The 16,876-nt window shown below is 38.0% G+C and overlaps 1 protein-coding gene across 1 annotated transcript; it reads left to right on the forward strand.

Moving 5' to 3' along the window:
- Positions 1–426: 426 nt before the first annotated feature.
- Positions 427–15,658, forward strand: rce1a (Ras converting CAAX endopeptidase 1a). Its single transcript, XM_014986082.2, has 8 exons — positions 427–764; positions 1,515–1,617; positions 3,580–3,663; positions 4,204–4,282; positions 5,768–5,935; positions 7,182–7,253; positions 7,350–7,412; positions 7,945–15,658. Exons 1-8 carry the CDS (start codon positions 625–627, stop codon positions 8,172–8,174), a joined length of 939 nt encoding a protein of 312 aa, XP_014841568.2. The 5' UTR covers positions 427–624; the 3' UTR covers positions 8,175–15,658.
- Positions 15,659–16,876: the final 1,218 nt, after the last annotated feature.

Below are 16,876 nucleotides of genomic sequence, written 5' to 3' on the forward strand. Positions count from 1 at the left end.
CCATTGCATCATACAGCCACATAAAATTTCACAGACACCTAAAAAAAAATCTTCCAATCTAGATTATCTCCTCAGTGGCAGTTTCCAATAAAATGTTTTTATTTTTGTTAAATTAATTGTTGTAATATTTTAATTTTAAATGTCACGTTTTGCTTAACGAAAGCAGGATTAAATCATTGTAATTAACAGAAATAAAGGCTGTGGAAGCCAGTCTGTGTGTAGTTAATCTATGTAATATGTTTCCATCATCACTTTCACAGTGTTAAAGTTCCTGAAATGAATGGAATTTTCAATAAAATTCTAATTTATAGAATTAATCTCTAAACCATTTTGATTCACATTAACAGAGTGCTGCAGAGGGGCTGGAAAACAAACTTCTAGAACCCTGGGTTACATATGTATCTCCACCTGTTGGGGGCGATAACAAACTACAACATACCGAGGAAAAGGAAGGAAGCCGATGATGACGCAGTTAGAAAGCGCCGAATCGCTAGCAGTTGAACTAACAGGTATAATAGAGTTTTGACAGATTCTTCTGATTTGTGCTGATGTTGGCGCGTGCCAGATGGTCCAGAAGCCAGCCCGGCTCTGCTTAGTGCTCCTTCTTCACCTGTATGAGCCATCATGGCGGAGGAGGAAGGCATTGTGACAGAGCAGATGGAAGAGGCTTCGGGTGGACTGTGCTGGCTGTCAGTGTTGTCCTGTCTACTGCTTGCCTGCTGCTATGTTGGCAGTTTGTATGTCTGGAGGAGCGACCTGCCCAGGTGAGTTTTAACGAGCATTAGACTAAAGGCTATTCCGCGGTATTCAGCTGCTCTAAGCTACGGCTGCTCCAGAACATACCTAGAATGCTCAACTGAACTGGATTATTCTACAGTAAATGCAAAATCTATTAAAACTAGTTGATAAAACTCGTGAAAAACAGAAAATAATTTGTTCTCAGTTTCCCTCTTTATCTCCATCCATCCTGTCTCTAGCTGAAAACAATATCCCAACAAACCTTGTCAAGTAGCCCATATTTCTGTGACTTTAGTTCTTCTGTTTCGCTTTCTTGTTCCTTTTAACTCACCACTTAAACCCACATTTTACGACTCCAAACGCTTCACTGAGTATATGAAAGAAAATGTGTGTCAAATGAAGGATTGTGATAGTTTTCACCTATTTCACAAAATGACAATAAAGCTAAAGCAGTTTAGAAATGGAGATTTGTTGCTACTGGGGCTTTCTAAAGGTGATTGTTTATAGATTTACTTGCATCCTGTCAGCTGCTGTCTTCAGCTTATTGAACTGTTTTAACATAGATCCAGTTTTTCTTTAGTCACAAAACAAACTATCGGTTTTTAGAAAAAAAAAAAAAACACCACCAGACAAGGTATATCTCCTCCACTATCAAAGATTAACTGTCTTAGAAAAGCTCCCAAGTGGCAGCAACATGTCATGACATGTCAGTGTGTTTGTGGCCGTCTAAATCTCACTAGTGCACTTTGACCCTAATGTTTGTTCTCTGTCTTCAGAGATCATCCTGCGGTGATAAAGAGGCGCTTCACCAGCGTCCTGATCGTGTCGGGCCTGTCGCCTCTCTTTGTTTGGGCATGGAGAGAATTCACAGCAGTCAAGGTGAGTTTAAAACAAACTTTGTTCAAATGAACTGTGTATTTGAGGGATTCAGTCTTTTACAAAGAGCTGAAAAGACAGAAATAAACTATACTGAAATATATCCATATATTTATGTGCCAAATAAATAAATAAATTTCCTCGAAAGAAAATGATTCTTTCATTTAAAAAACTTGATTTTATTTAATTTCTTGAGCTGTATAACATCCCATCATGTTTTGTCATTATTACATCATATGTTTGATGGTTAAATTAAAGATTGATGCATCAAACTGGGCCCAAACCAATAAATGTGAGCTTTGGCTACAAAGGGGTGCAGTTTTTTATAAAGCAGTAACTTTTCAGGCATGTAGAACAGGTATTCATATGCAGCCTGACATACATGATCAAAACATAGCTAAGATGTGTACCATTCAGTCATTACTTACCTGCATAAAAGATTGTGCTGTTTTCACACTAAAACTTGGCGTATTGAAAAATGTAGATAAGTGCGGCCCACAAAAAATTTGGTTGTATAAAGCCATGTGCAAGGCACGTGACTGCGCAGCTTTCCTTGCAGCTGCTGGTCCGCCCTGTCGCTCCCATAAATACATATGTAAATTAGTATAAATACCCGGACGTCTGCCACAACGTGACAGACGTCACGGCATGTAATGTGACATGGCAACATCCTTGTTTGTAGCAGTATAAATATTTATAATAATAATAACTATATATTTTATTTAAAAGGAGCTGTCAGGGCACATGAGGTAACCTCACAAAAATAAAAATAATACATTTTAAAGAGAAAAAAAAAATCCAAATAAATAAAGAGATGCAAATGCCTGTGTGAACAGTAGCGCTTTCAGCTGGGCAGACAGCCTGTCAGAGAGTCCTTTGAGTGGGAATGTGGACGTTTATTCTAAATAGTGGAATCATGTGCATAAGTTGTATATTTACAGAATAAAGATGCTTTCTGTCCATAAAGGCGCATTCACAAAGCAGGCATGGCTCAACTGAAGGATGACTGCAGCTGGACCGGTATCGGTACCGCATGGCTCTTTCAGTTTTGCTCAGAGATCCAGGATGATCAGTCTGGATTAATCTAAACCCTAATAAACCATCATCAACATTTCCCAGGAGATCAATATGATCAATGTCTCCCTCTGAATCCTTCCATTGGTGATGTTCTCCATCAGAGCCAAAGCGCTCCACATTTACGCAACTCACCTTTGCGCAGCTAATTATATAAGTGTGATTGTCTACACACCTGCTCACCTTAAAAATAATCAAACCTGTCTGGAGTTAATCTGCTGAACCAACTTTGTTTTCTTTTTCAGTCAGAATGAAATTACCTCATAGATGCATTTCATGGGCTTCGGCGCACAGACCTGTTATACACATCTTTGAGACAAAAACTGAGGAAAAATATTATTTACATTTGAGTGAGGTTTACACATCCTTCTATTTTTATTTTCTTTATTTTGTGTGCGTGTTAGCTTATTGTATGAGGAAAAATGTGGTTCAGTTTCATCGTTTACGTTTAAACAATAAAATATTAAAATCATAAAAAAACATCAGGTTTGAAACTTCTTGGTCTAAATAACACTGAATGTAGTCAGACTTCAGTGTATTTAGGTGAGTTTTGACGCTTTGTAGTTTGATATCGTCCACATAAAAAGTTTGCGTGGCTGTCACACATTTTCACGCCAACGTAAAAGTGTGCGTATATTTACGCAAACATTGATGCAAAGTAAATTTTTATACATGCTGACTTGTGCGTAAAATATGGCAGCGCACATTTTTTGTCCGCACACACACTTTATGAATGAGGCCCCTGATGTGTGACTGATTTGAAATATTTTGTTTTGAATGAGTTTGCCTATCTTCTTTGCTTTAATGGTCAGCTGATAAGGCAAAAGTGGCGCATGTTTAAGTAAATACTGTTTTTATCCTTACTGTACCTTTGATGTGTGTTTTTGTCAGACTGTCTCACCATTGCTGGCCCTCTTGGGGATTCGTCTTGAAGGTTTTATTCCTGCGATTGTTCTTCCTCTGCTGCTGACTATGGTAAGAAATCATCAACTCTAAATACATTCTGGAGAAAATGCTGAAGTCGAATCCTAATAACCACAGAAGGGAAATAGTTCTTACAGCTTGAGCTAGTTAGACTGTAGAAACATGTAATAGCGGCATTTAATGTTTTAGGGGTTTGTTTCTGGTGGTTGTTTATCCACCACATACAATATTATTTCATTATTAGTTTCAGGACTAATTGATTTCAATCTGAAGGGTGTACTCACTTTTGTTGCCACCCGCTTACATATTATTATCTGTGTGTTGAGGAGATAGCAAATTTACACTGTTAAATTTGTATCAAAGTGTCGTATCTCATGAAAAGATGTATAAAATACGTGAGGGTGTACTTACTTTTGGTAATAATTTACTGTGTGATTGTGATGTTTGCTTTTCACCAACACTGAAGGAGTTTTTCCTTTAGCCTAAACCTATTTCAGCTCCTAAGGTTCAGTCAGTGGGTGGGAGAAACTGTCCAAATGTGAATCTGGTGTTTTATGTATAAAGCTGAACTGATGCTGTGTTTTCCTGCAGGTCCTGTTTCTGGGCCCACTAATGCAGCTGTCCATGGACAGTCCCTGGAGCTTCATAGACGGTGTTCGTGTGGTGCTTGGTGAGTCCAGAAGCTTTCTTTTTGTTTTTCTGTATAAACAAGCTTTTCATTTTAAACTTTAGTTTGTCTGCCTGCGTTGACACACATTCAGGAGTTTGGTTGAATCCCATGTCAACCTAACTGCCTCTTTGTTTCTGAAACATTAGCACCTGCTCTGTTTTTTGCACATTCATGTTACATGTTGAACATCCCAGTTGAAACATTATAATGTTTCATTTTCTGGATATTTGTATCATTTAATAACATAATGACTGGCTCTTCTTAGTGGATATTATTAATGTATTGCTCCAAACATGTTCATTCTCTTCCCATTTTAAACATTCTATGGTTGGGGGATAAAAACAAGCTCAGATTCCCTTTAGTCAAATAGTTACAGCTAAACTATCTTTCACTTTGAACAAGAAAAGGTGTTTTTGTTTTTTTTGTCTCATAAAATCATAATCTCTTACATAAGAAATAGTTTTAATATTGAGTTATATATTTAGTTAGATAAATTCCCTGCAGTGCAGTGACTAAAATATGAAATAGTTTTCTACATTCTCTATGTGGGGTTATATGGCTCCCCTGATAGAGAATATAGAGAGCTATTTCTTTGCACCATGATGGTTGTGTTGCAGTAAACAGTGACATCACATCTGCTCCCATTACTAATAACAACACTGGATTACAGAAAAATATTTCCTGGAGGTTATTTATGTTTTTTTCAACTGAATTATGACTTTTTTGCAACGCTGAATCAAAAAATGACATCCATGTTTCCCAATCAGGTCAGGTTTTTATTCTAATTTCATTTAGAGAAATCTGATCTTATGACTAAATTGATGACATTTTTGTGACATTATCAGTTCATTTCCATTAATATTTCTCTTCCAAAAAAGGTTTTAGGAGAAAAAAAAATGTTTTCTAACAGACTATATTGATTAAAAATGTTACAACCATGGATTTCTGTAAATTGAATAATAAACACTGATCAGGGTAACTACATGTGAACTGAACATTACGTCTTCATTGTGTAAAAGTCTCTGTCCTGTCCTGATGGAATCTCTCCTCCTGCTCATCACTCATTGATCAGATTCTGCAGATGTGAGAACAAGTCCTGCATTTTGATGCTCATGTTGCTCCATAGTTCAGAAAGTTGACATGACTGAGCAAAAGCAATGTGATTTTAGGATTCAGCTCATCAACATGACCCTAAAAGAGATGAAAAACCCCAGACAATTTTTTGGCTTTTGACCAGTGACTAATAACAGGAAGGGCTGTTGATTTTGGCTGAAATTTATATCAGCAGGTCAGAATTTTACAAAAATGATAAAATGGGAATCAGCCAAAAATCCCTGATTGGTGAATCTCTATTTCACCCTCTTTGATGCATCAGTCAGTTCATTTGTAAATAAGTTTACAAATGAATTTTATTTCTGAAGAAAAACATTTTGCATCGACTTTACAGCAGCAGAGCTTTCACTTCTTGTTTGCCTCTCGTTAAAGACCCGTGCTTCTGGACGCTGTGCCTCAGCGACATGCGCTGGTTGAGGAATCAGGTGGTGGCACCACTGACTGAAGAGTTGGTGTTCAGAGCCTGCATGTTGCCCATGCTGGTGCCGTGTGCCGGTCCTTCCACTGCCATCTTCACCTGCCCTCTTTTTTTTGGAGTGGGTGAGTAAAACTCAGCATCAAATTCTGGGCAAGCAAGAGGGGGAATCGCACACAACACACAAATCTTTTTTCACAAAGAAATGTCATTCTCACTATGCAGCATGCTCAAGTGAATAAATCATGAAACAGTAAAATGGCATCATAAATTACTGAGACTTAACTTCTTTGCTGATAATGTTGCATGTTGTGTATTCATTTTTGTGTATGTCTTTTATATGAATGCTTATGCTCCAGTGCTGCAAACCAATTTTCCTACAGGGAAAAACAAAGCTATCTAGCTAGCTGGCTACATGGTAAAAGTTTTAAATGATGTACATTTTAACAACAATAGTTCTAGAATTTGTCTGTTGATATTCCATTATCTCAGTGCTTTATTTAACACAGTTGATCATAATATACTGAGGAAACAGGTGGGATTGTTTAGGACTCCTATTCAGGTCTTAAACGGGCAGCAGGGACTACTGTGTGTCATTTGGTAACTAGTAAGTCTGGGTGTGACATTACTAAAGGTCGATTCTCAGGCTGCTGGTTAAACATCTCTGACGAGATGAAACTTTATATATGTGTGTCAATGCATAATCATAGTCAAATTATAGATTTTAATATTCTTCTTCTGATCTGTAAAGCACTTAATGACAGAGTGAAGTCTTCAGATTCCTGCTTAGTCCATGTTCTCAGTACCAGAACTAAATGAGGTGAGGCAGCATTTAACTCCTCAGCTCAGGAACCAACTGCCTGAAAACATGAGACATGTAGAAACAGTTTGTTCTGTGAAATCAGGTTTGAATTTTAAATTTACTGTCGGACCTAATGTTCTTATTTGCATCTACTCAATGCTTTTAGGTGTTTTGCATATTAAGACCGTTGTAAGGCAAATTATTAAATCCCATTTACTTTTTGAGTTTAAAATTTAAGGCTCTTTGAATTTCCAACTGTTTGCTTCTCTGTAGGCAAACCTGCCTTGGCTAAACAGGCTGACACCACTGAATTACATTTTCCTACAAGACCAAATTAGTTTAGTTTTTTTTTTACCATTTATAAATGAAATCAACATTTGAAAACTGCTCTTTGTATTTCCTCAGATCATCTCTGTAGAATAGACAAGTTGACTGATTGTCCAGAAGAGTTTATCTCTCAGCAGTTGGCTGTTGTATTTTGTACATTTTAGACCCGCCAGCTGGTGTCTCTGTTATTAATCATGAATTCTGTATTTTTTGCTACAGTTGTAACTGTTCTCTTATTTCAGCTCATTTTCATCATGTCATAGAGCTGCTGAGGTTCAGACAGGGCACGCTGTCAGGAATTTTCTTCTCAGCTGGTGAGAGGTGACCTCTTTCATGCTGATTATTGTTGGCATCACTAAACATGGAGAATAATCTTCTGATGACATGTTTGCATTTCTGGTTTGCTGCAGTGTTTCAGTTCTCCTACACAGCAGTGTTTGGAGCTTACACTGCATTCATCTTTATCAGAACAGGTGAGGTCTCATTTATTATTCATTTACATTCTAGGTCTGGATAAATAAAAGTTAAAAAATTTCAGCCACCCCCTCTCCCCACAAAAAAAGTAGTATTGATGGTTGGCCAGTCCCCTCGTGGCCCACCATGTTTTTGTTATTAAAAATGTTAGAAGTTGACAGGAAATTTGAAAACAAAATACACAAAACGTAGACACCAACAATATTCTTTAAAAAAAAAAAAAAGAAAAAAAAAGGCAATAAAACCAATGATCACAATTTTTTGTGCTTCAGATAAGTCCTAATAAAGTATTCAACCAGTGACTCTTCAAACAATCGATGTAATCCTGGTCACATTTAAAAAATAATAGAAACTAAAATCAATATTATCCTAAATGGACTGTATTTGTATAGCACTTTATCAAGTCCAGAAGAAAACCAAAGCTCTTTACACTACATTCAGTCATTCACACACACACTGTATGGTAACCATGAAGGATTGTGTGTCTTCATGACTTCTGGTCACTCTGACCTTTCTCTCTGTCTTTTCCAGGTCATCTGATTGGTCCGGTTCTCTGTCACTCCTTTTGTAATTACATGGGTTTCCCAGCCATCAGCACTGCACTGGAGCACCCCCAACGCCTCGCCATTTTATCATCCTACCTGATGGGAGTTCTTCTCTTTTTCATGTTGCTCTTTCCTTTAACAAGCCCTTCCTACTACGGCGTCCCCACTCCAGTCTGTTCCCTCACCTCGTCCCCCAGCTCGCTCTGTTTTTCCTGACCCCCTTTCTCTGCCTACACAGGCTTATCTGCTTTTGTCCTGTTGCTGTACGATATTTAGGCAATCAAGGGTTTGGTTGTGTTTTAACGGTGAACTGGCGCTGATGTCCTTTACAAATTGATTGGATAGTGTTGACAGGTATGGGGGTTAAAATGAGCCAAATTTCTAAGTAATCATTATTTATGGTTTCCTTTATACGTCGTAAACTAGTGAAAGACATTCACATTTCAGAATGTGTTGAAACCGAGGTTAATGTTCCGGGGAACGTTCTGTTCCTTCACTGACCTGATGACCGGAACACAAATCATCTTCTCGACTCAATGTTTGTGGAACCACATAAAAAACCTTGAGTCAAACTTAGTAAAGGCTTATTTGGTGAAATGTTTCAGTTTTTCCTTTTATTATGCAGCTTTCAGGTCTGTGAGGTAATCAGACACTTTATTTTGCTGTTATCTTGATTCATTGGGACAACCAAACAAATGGTGATGACTGGTTTTGGCCTTCATCCCTGCTGTATGAGTCGAGTCGTAGGAGGATCTAAAGCAGGTCCAGGTTTTGTTGGCTGATCCAGAATTCATGCTACTTGTTATGAGCTACACTTTCCCTTTTGACTGCATCTCCAGCAGGGTTTCTGTTATCTCTGGCTGTGTGAACCTTCTGGAAGAATCAATACTGCTGTAGCTGCACTGAAGCACAGGAACAGAAATTCTGTCATTGGTAGTATATTCTGCAAGATATCTAGTTTATTTTTAAATTCATGGTTTGATTTTTAGCATCAAGTTTTTTGCCACTTTTTTTTAAGCGGAGGTTCAATCTTTAATATGTCCTAAGTTTAGTGATATTCAATAAATTTTAATATTATTGAAGAGTTCATTTATTTCAATAACTCAATTGGGGGAAGCGCAAAGTATAGATTACATACAGTTTCATTTCTGTTAATTATATTTCACTTACAGTTGATGAAAACGTGACATTTAAGATTGGAATATTTCATTGGATCAATAAAAGTTCATTTTAATACAGAAATGTGAGCTTCAAAAAAATGTCTGTTTAAACTGCAGTGTGTAACTTTTGTAAAAGTTTTTTTTTTGTTTTGTTTTTTTTGCATATTTGTTAAAGCTGTCACCATGCTGTGACAGTACAATATGAGACAGATAATCTGTGAAAAGATGGAGCTCTGTCACCTCCTCCCACTGCTTGTATTGCCATCTGAAGAAATGCACCAAAAACAACCAATCAGAGCCAGGAGGAGGGCCTTAGTGCTGTCAGTCTAGCTCGAATATATGCTGCTAAATGTACTAATGGCGGAAAAATAACTTACCGTCCCATAAAAGTTGTTTATTTCCCCTAGGGTAGCACCGAGCATAGGACGGTGGGGGAAATGAGCGATGTGTACATGAGCATAAATAACAGCACTAAGACCCTCCTCCAGGCTCTGATTGGTTGCTTCTCATTAGCACTTGAAGAAGGCAGATGAGTTGGATTTCTTTTCACACATTATTTGACTCATATTGTCACAAGATGGTGACAGTTTCAACAAATATAACTCAGAGGTTACACACTGCAGCTTTAACTTCTGCTTCCAGATTCAAAAGGTACTTATGACTATATAGTTATCTGACTATATGCATTTTAAGTGGCAGTAGTTGAGTCATTTTGCTGATGAACATGGATGATAGATTGGTTCCAGTCATTTGTCTCTGCATGTTTCGTCTTTAGACACATACAGAACCATTCAGTGGCTAAGCTAGTTATCTCCATGCACAAGTTCGCCACATAGTTTCAGAATCTCTGCTTTTTCTTTCTGTCTGGTTTTCACCTGCAGTATGGATAGAACTCTATTCACCTTCATATTTTCTATCACCAAAAGTTGGTACTGCTCATAAAGTGCGTCTTGCTTAAGATAGAATGCTTAGACGTTTGCTAAAGCTTCAACTAAATATTTATTTTATTTTTTTTCAAGCATCTTGCTAAATGTTCCAAAACAGTCAATTTATTGATAGTATGATTGAACATTTAACAGGTTTTTCTCTGGCACTTTGTTTTTTCTTTGTTTTTTTTGTTAGTTTTTTTTTGTGTATTGCTAATATTACAATTATTTAATGGCTCGGGAGAAACAGCAACTATTTGAGAGTTGTCACTGAAGAGTGCACAAATATTTAGTGGTAATGGTTGTTCCTTCTAAATAGAAAATTTAATGTGAATTTCCCACAACCTTTTCCTTAATGAAAATCCGTGAAACAATCCTACAAAAGCAAATTGAGGGAAGAAAGGCAGTTACTAATTCAAGAGTGCAGCCTTGTTATATCTGCTATATTTGTGCAGCCGAAACCAGCTAAGTTTTCCTTCAGATATCCCCAGACAGCTTCCAGTGCCAGTCGGTTGAATGTTTGAGGTCCAGAGCAGTTTGCTAAACATGAGAACAACTTCATCTGAAGGGCATAAAATATTAGAACATTTTCAGCAAGTTCTCAACCCAGGATAACACTTTAGCATTACCTTTGAACTTCAACAAATAACTCCAAATATTAATAATTCAGTTCTGGACTAAACATTTGTCACCATTCTGAGAAACGGAAAGGAAAGATTCAGACTCTGCATTATCAAATAACTAAATTTCACATGTCTGATAGCAATCAGTGATTAAAAACCATCTTCATCGGGACGTTGCTAAGTTATTTTTGACAGCTAGCAACACAGACTGGCGGGAAATATGGAGAAACAGTGTAGCGCAAAACTGAATTTACAGATCTGAAGTAACTTCATCCAAACTCATGCAAACACGACTATTTTAGGAACATGTGTAAACTCAGTGTAAACATTTTAGATGGTTGAATTCCAATGAAAACTTCTTAATGAGTTAGAAACATTGTCCAATAAAACGTTGGTGTGAAGGCGTAATAGTCTTAAACATTTGAAGACTATTACTGGTTGTGAACTCAGCTCACTTCTTAAACTATAACCACTCATTAGTGCCGACTAGCAACACAGACAACTGCAAGTGGAAAAATAAATGTGGTTTGTGTTCCTCAGAGAACATGCTAGTACTCTGTAGAAAACATTGGCGTTTCTGTCCAAACAATATGGGAGCGAAACTTGAACAGTGTGATGTTTGGGGTGGGTTTGTCCACTTTTGTATTAACAATAAAAGTAGAAGTTGTTTAAAACCGATGGTGCATTTTGGTACATCAGATTGAGCAGTTTGGTGGTCCGTCACTGGTTTGTAGCTCAGTCGGTAGGCTTGAGGAAATTAGATGTGGTTAAGGGCAAAAACAAACCAGAACAAAAGCTATAATTAAGAAATATGTGTGTATGCGCGCACGTGTGTGTGTCCAGTCTTGCCTCAGTAATATCTTTGCACTTTCAGCTAGTCTTGTAGAATATCAGCTGCATCAGCCGATCTCTTCAGCAAGACCTTTCACTTGGCAATATTTGAAATTAGGCAGCTGGGAGGCAGAACATTTCTATGAAGATTGATGTTTATAATCAATAAATTGATTGTGTAACAGAATAATTTTTACTCAATCATGTATTGCAAGTTATGTTGTGGCTTGAGGTACTGTGAGGACATTGTTCAGGCAGTGAGTTCAGGTGAAGGGCGGATGAAGTGCCAGACCTAATTTGTGCTTTGGCAGCTAAATGAAACAAAAGCTCTGCAAATTCATGGAGGGTCAAAGGTTTATATCTACTGCACTGGGAATGAATCATTTCAGGGGACACAGACAGAGAAACCCCCTGACTCTCGCATGCAATTCTAAGTATTGAGAGAGAAAAGAAAGCAGCCTGCTCTAACATGTTTAAATCTCTACTTTTTTATTCTATTTTTTTAGTAAACCCCCATCAAAAAAAATCTTACACCTGTTAAAACTCTTCTCTAAAATTACAGACCTATCCCATCTTCAAGGAATACATTTAGAAGAGCTGAATAATCTTTTTCGTTGCAAATTCTCTTCTGTGCTCTTCAGTTATATATTCCAAACTTTTTTTAAAAATCTAATAGCAGGAACGTCACATTAAGCTGCCGTTAAAGCAACTACATCAGGTTGCTACTAGTTATAGCAACTGGCATCTGTTCAGCTTCTAAGTGTGCTAAGTTTACAACAAAACACATACCTTGAACTTTGATTGGCTGAACAAAGCCCGACCACAGCTGACTGGTTGGATTTACTGTCACTCACCACAACAGCAGCACACAAATTAGAATTTGCTGTATGTTTCCTCTCATCCAGGCAGGGTCGGATATATACATACAGTTAAGCTAATATTTGATTTAATATTCATTAGTAAAGTACACTTAGACCAGACACTATGCATGCCTGGATTTTCAACCACTCTTCTTAGTAAAATTGGTAGAATTGATATAAATTGCTTAGTTTCCTGCCACAGTTCTGGCATTAACCCACAGGCCATCAACAATCTACCAGTTGGATTTTGGTTAAGTTGAATCATTTGGAGGCAATCCTCCATCTTCATTATTCCACCCATTGAGGGCAAACCAACTGGCGCTCAACATAATCCTACCACCACCATGCTTGATAGATGGGACAAGCATGGTGTTGCGTTAAGTAGTGTTGCGTTGGAAAGACTCGCACCAACATCTTACAGCAGCTCAGTCTTTGTCTCACCTGAATGTAAACATTTCTCTAGAAGGTATTTAGATTTTCTATGTGGGCAGTTGCAACTTTTAGCCCCAACTGAGGTTGTCTGTTTTGGAACAGTGGCTTTTTTCTTGGGGGTCGCCACATCAGACGTGTTGTGGTTCTGGATTGGAAAAAGCAGGTTAAAGGTTTGATTTTGACTTATTCTGTGAAGTTATTATTGTTAATGGTAGCCATGCATGGCGTCAAATTACAGTGAGGTTGTTGAGAAGTAAAAGCATCCTGTGAGGGAAAGCTTACAAGTCGGAGGTATGCTGCATCATAACATATGTTTAACTTCACAAAACAGCAATAAGCACAACAGCTCTATCTTGTGAAGTGTAGACTAATAGTACAACGCTAACACCGACACACTAAAAATGTAACATTTTTAGTTTGAGAGTTAAATTGATAGTCAGCTAAAACAAATGAGCTCACAGATGCCACAGCTAACATTTTATTGTCAGTAGTTTTTCTACTGCAGGTAGAGAAACTATTGACAATAACTTAACAGAATCTCACTTCAAAAACGCCAAACCAGCCCTTTAACCCCCAGCCCTCACCTGACACTTGCATACATTTCCTATGCTCTTTTTATACGTTTTCTATACTCTTCTATATAATAAGTTTCAAAAAACTGTTTGGCATTAGAATCATTTAAGTTTCCACAAATATTTTTTAGGATGAATCTTATGTGATGAGTTCCAGGTCTTTGACATTTGAAGGCTTATCTGCCATCAGCCTCATCATTAGTTCCCACCGTCTGAGTTAGGTCCCACCTTTCTGGGTCACTTCAACATGTTAGTAGCTCCTGTCAGAAGACACATGCTTGTAAAATTAGAAAACTTTAAACCTTATAGCTGCATAATGTAGCTGTAATACTTTTTTTTTTTTTTTTTTTTTGTATTTTTTTACATATTTGTTGGAAAAGTGACTATGTTGACAGAGTATGGTATGTGGAGAAGTTAAGGTCTTCTGCATCCTCCCAGTGCTAACTAGAAACAACCAATAAGAGCCAGGAGGAGGGTCTTATGGTGCGTTCACACCAAATGCGTCAAAAATTAGTCCAATGCTTCAAGTTCAGCACGTGTGCACTTTGAAGGCAGGCAATGGTGCGTTCGCACCATACGCATTTTGCATGTTGGTTTACCTTCAAAGTCTATGTGGACGAGGGCTAGCTAATTTTCTGTTGCTGGCCCATTTGTTGGATGTGTCAAACACTTAAAACACTCTAAACACGCTGCAACAGGCGCTGGACGCGCCATAGACTTTGAATGTAAACCAGACACGCAAAGCATGTTTGGTGTGAACATACCGTTAGCGCTGTCAATCATGCCTTTGCGCCTGCTGCAATGCAGCTTCTCCACGTTAGCAGAGCGTGTCGTGAATGCGAAGGCTAGTTAACATGGTCACTGCTGACGGCGGATCAATGGTTTTCCCATAATGCCAAGTTGTTTCTCCACTGTTAGCATGTTTTCATTAGGTTGATTGACAGCGCTAAGTCCCTCCTCCTGGCTCTGATTGGTTGTTTTCTGTCGGGAGTGGTTTTCTGCTATCCTTCAGATGGCAATAATAGCTAAGGGAGGAGATCGATTTCTTTTTTTTTTTTTTCACAGATTATCTGTCTCACTCTTCCACAACATGACAGCTTTAACAAATATGTATAAAATATTTTTTTATAAGTTACACACTGCAGCTTTAAAACATCTTCAGATACAAGTCATTTTGGGTTTAACTGTATGAGCATGTACGTTTAATTGACGCTGTTGATCAGAAGTAGACAATAGATCCTAATTTGTCGCGTAATAGCTCAAAATCAAATTGTTTTGTTGTATGTAGCACACGTTGAGTTTTAAAAACATGGGGAGCAGAAACTTGTGACCGTACTGTTGCTCCGTAGTCGATCCTTGTGGAGGAAATCATTTTATTTGAAGGCTAATTTGAGTGAAACTTAGTGAAACTTTAGAAACACAGATACATGACACAGACATTATCACTTTTTTATGGATGTAATAATGTCGGTTCATTGATGTACAGAAATACTGGCTAAAGTCTTAAATTGCGAGATGTTTTCACCAGATTCACCCTGTACAATGACCCACTCAAGATTCTGCAAAATACTTGGACAACGTCAGGAATGTGTGTATGACTGTCATCGTAACACCAACTTCCCTACAACTCAGGCCTCTTTTCTGGTAACCTAGCCCTGTCTGGATAGCAGCCAAACCCCCCTCATCCCCCCTCACCCACCACCCCTCCACTACTATAAAACATGGCGATCTTTTGTGCGTTCCTACTAAATATATGAGCCACTGTGTCAGTTTCATACATGTCCTCTGACTACAAAAAAAAAAAAAAGACATTGTCTGCTGATCTCACTGAAGCACTTAGTTGGATTTTTTGTTTTAACTGTTGTAGAAAATAAAATGTCACCTGCTAATTATTTTTGAGAATCTGCTGCTAAAAATGTGGAAGAGGCAAAGAAAAAAAAAGTGATGACGTTCAGAAGTCGTCTATACAAACTGCAGCTATATTGCATCTCACTATTTTCATATAGAAGACCAAGAGGAAGAAAAATGAAATATATTCATTTTCAAGACGTTTAAAAAAAAAAAAAAAAAAAAACTGAGATGCTTGGTAAAAGAAATCCAGAGGTGTTTTTAACGAGGACTATGTTTTGTAATCAGATCTATTTTGCTGACAGAGTGTACAGATATGTGCATGTATTTTATGCTGCCTATGTTCTTTTTGCACAGTTCAAGTTTGGGACTGTAGAACATTTGAATATGACAATCTTTTTTGTGGGGCATTTGAAGACACATTTGTAAATAAATGTCTTTTTATACAGCTGGCTGTCGTGGTGATTTTTGTAATTTTGTCCTAATATTTTGATACTTAATAAAAAAGTTTCTCTGTGTTTTGAAGAAGGTCCAAAGTTTTAAAATAATCAAGTATCATACCAAACCCAGCCTATAAAAACCAGGCAGGCTATGCAAAGTGTAGCTAGTTGTTCTATTTTTTGTCTTCTAGACCCTCGGCTGGTCAGAAACGGTTGCTTGAGCAACCTCTGTTGAGGTTGCTCAAGTTTGGCTGTGACGTATGTAATTACTGGGTTGCAGACATGTGACCCGAAATTCAAATGGGGGTCAGGAAGTGGGTTCCTCCGATACAAAATACAGCAAAATGGATCACAGCGCTAATGACCTGGGCAGGCACAGACAAGGTATCTCAAACAAATACACGTATATTTAGGATATGATCCATATGGTCTCGATATAAAAGACTTGTCATACCATCTTGAGGACTTACCCAGCGTTAAAGTGATCAACTGACCCCCATCTGCATTGCGTGATGTCAGTGCTACGTCATTGAAACCCGGCAATGCGCCAGTTTGACGCTATGAAGACTACCAGAAGTTGCCTGTGCTGCACACAACCATGTTCCACCACAAAGAGAAACAAGCAGATCCAAATAAGGTAGTTAATATTAATTCAATATTTAGAGGCGTGGCCAACACAGACTGAACGGCTTCCTTCACTTCCTCCGCCGCCATTGCTAAAACTACAGGCTGACTGCAATTGTAAAGCAGCGCAGAAAAAAAAATCTCATTCTGTTCGCTGATTGGCCCAGTAGAACTTTTACTAAAGAACTCCACAGCTAAATACATCTGAGACAAAGGAACCTGTGATTGACTTCAGGAGGGACGGAGGCAGTCCCAGGAGGTGGAGGTTCCCCTCCAACAGGTTCTCTCTGTAATCCAGACCCACAGTTTTCCTCCACCTCCTCTCTTTTAATCTTGGAGCTACAGGTTCAGTATTCCAGGTTCAGTAAATAAACTGAGCCCAGAGGCCAGTGATGGGAGCTACTTACCAACCTATGAACACTGAAGTAAACCCAAACGGTTCTGTGCTTTAAACAAGGGAAGAACTGAACATCATTAGTGTTGCTCTCTCTCTCTCTGTTTGGTCCCATTGATTTTTTTCGAATGTTTATAAAATACAAAACATGTTTTGTGACAGAGAGGGGAATTATAATTTAAGATGAGAAGGAAATAAATATATATAT

The sequence above is a fragment of the Poecilia mexicana genome, unplaced genomic scaffold (assembly GCF_051168715.1).
Source record: "Poecilia mexicana isolate PSO_F unplaced genomic scaffold, ASM5116871v1 scaffold_18, whole genome shotgun sequence".
Lineage (NCBI taxonomy): Eukaryota > Metazoa > Chordata > Actinopteri > Cyprinodontiformes > Poeciliidae > Poecilia > Poecilia mexicana.

What these genes read in the sequence shown, in the direction of transcription:
- rce1a (XM_014986082.2), top strand. Translation starts at nt 625, where the DNA reads ATGGCGGAGGAGGAAGGCATTGTGACAGAGCAGATGGAAGAGGCTTCG. An exon ending in GAGAATTCACAGCAGTCAAG is followed by an intron (nt 1,618 to 3,579) that starts GTGAGTTTAAAA and finishes TGTTTTTGTCAG; the next exon opens with ACTGTCTCACCATTGCTGGC. An exon ending in TTCCTCTGCTGCTGACTATG is followed by an intron (nt 3,664 to 4,203) that starts GTAAGAAATCAT and finishes GTTTTCCTGCAG; the next exon opens with GTCCTGTTTCTGGGCCCACT.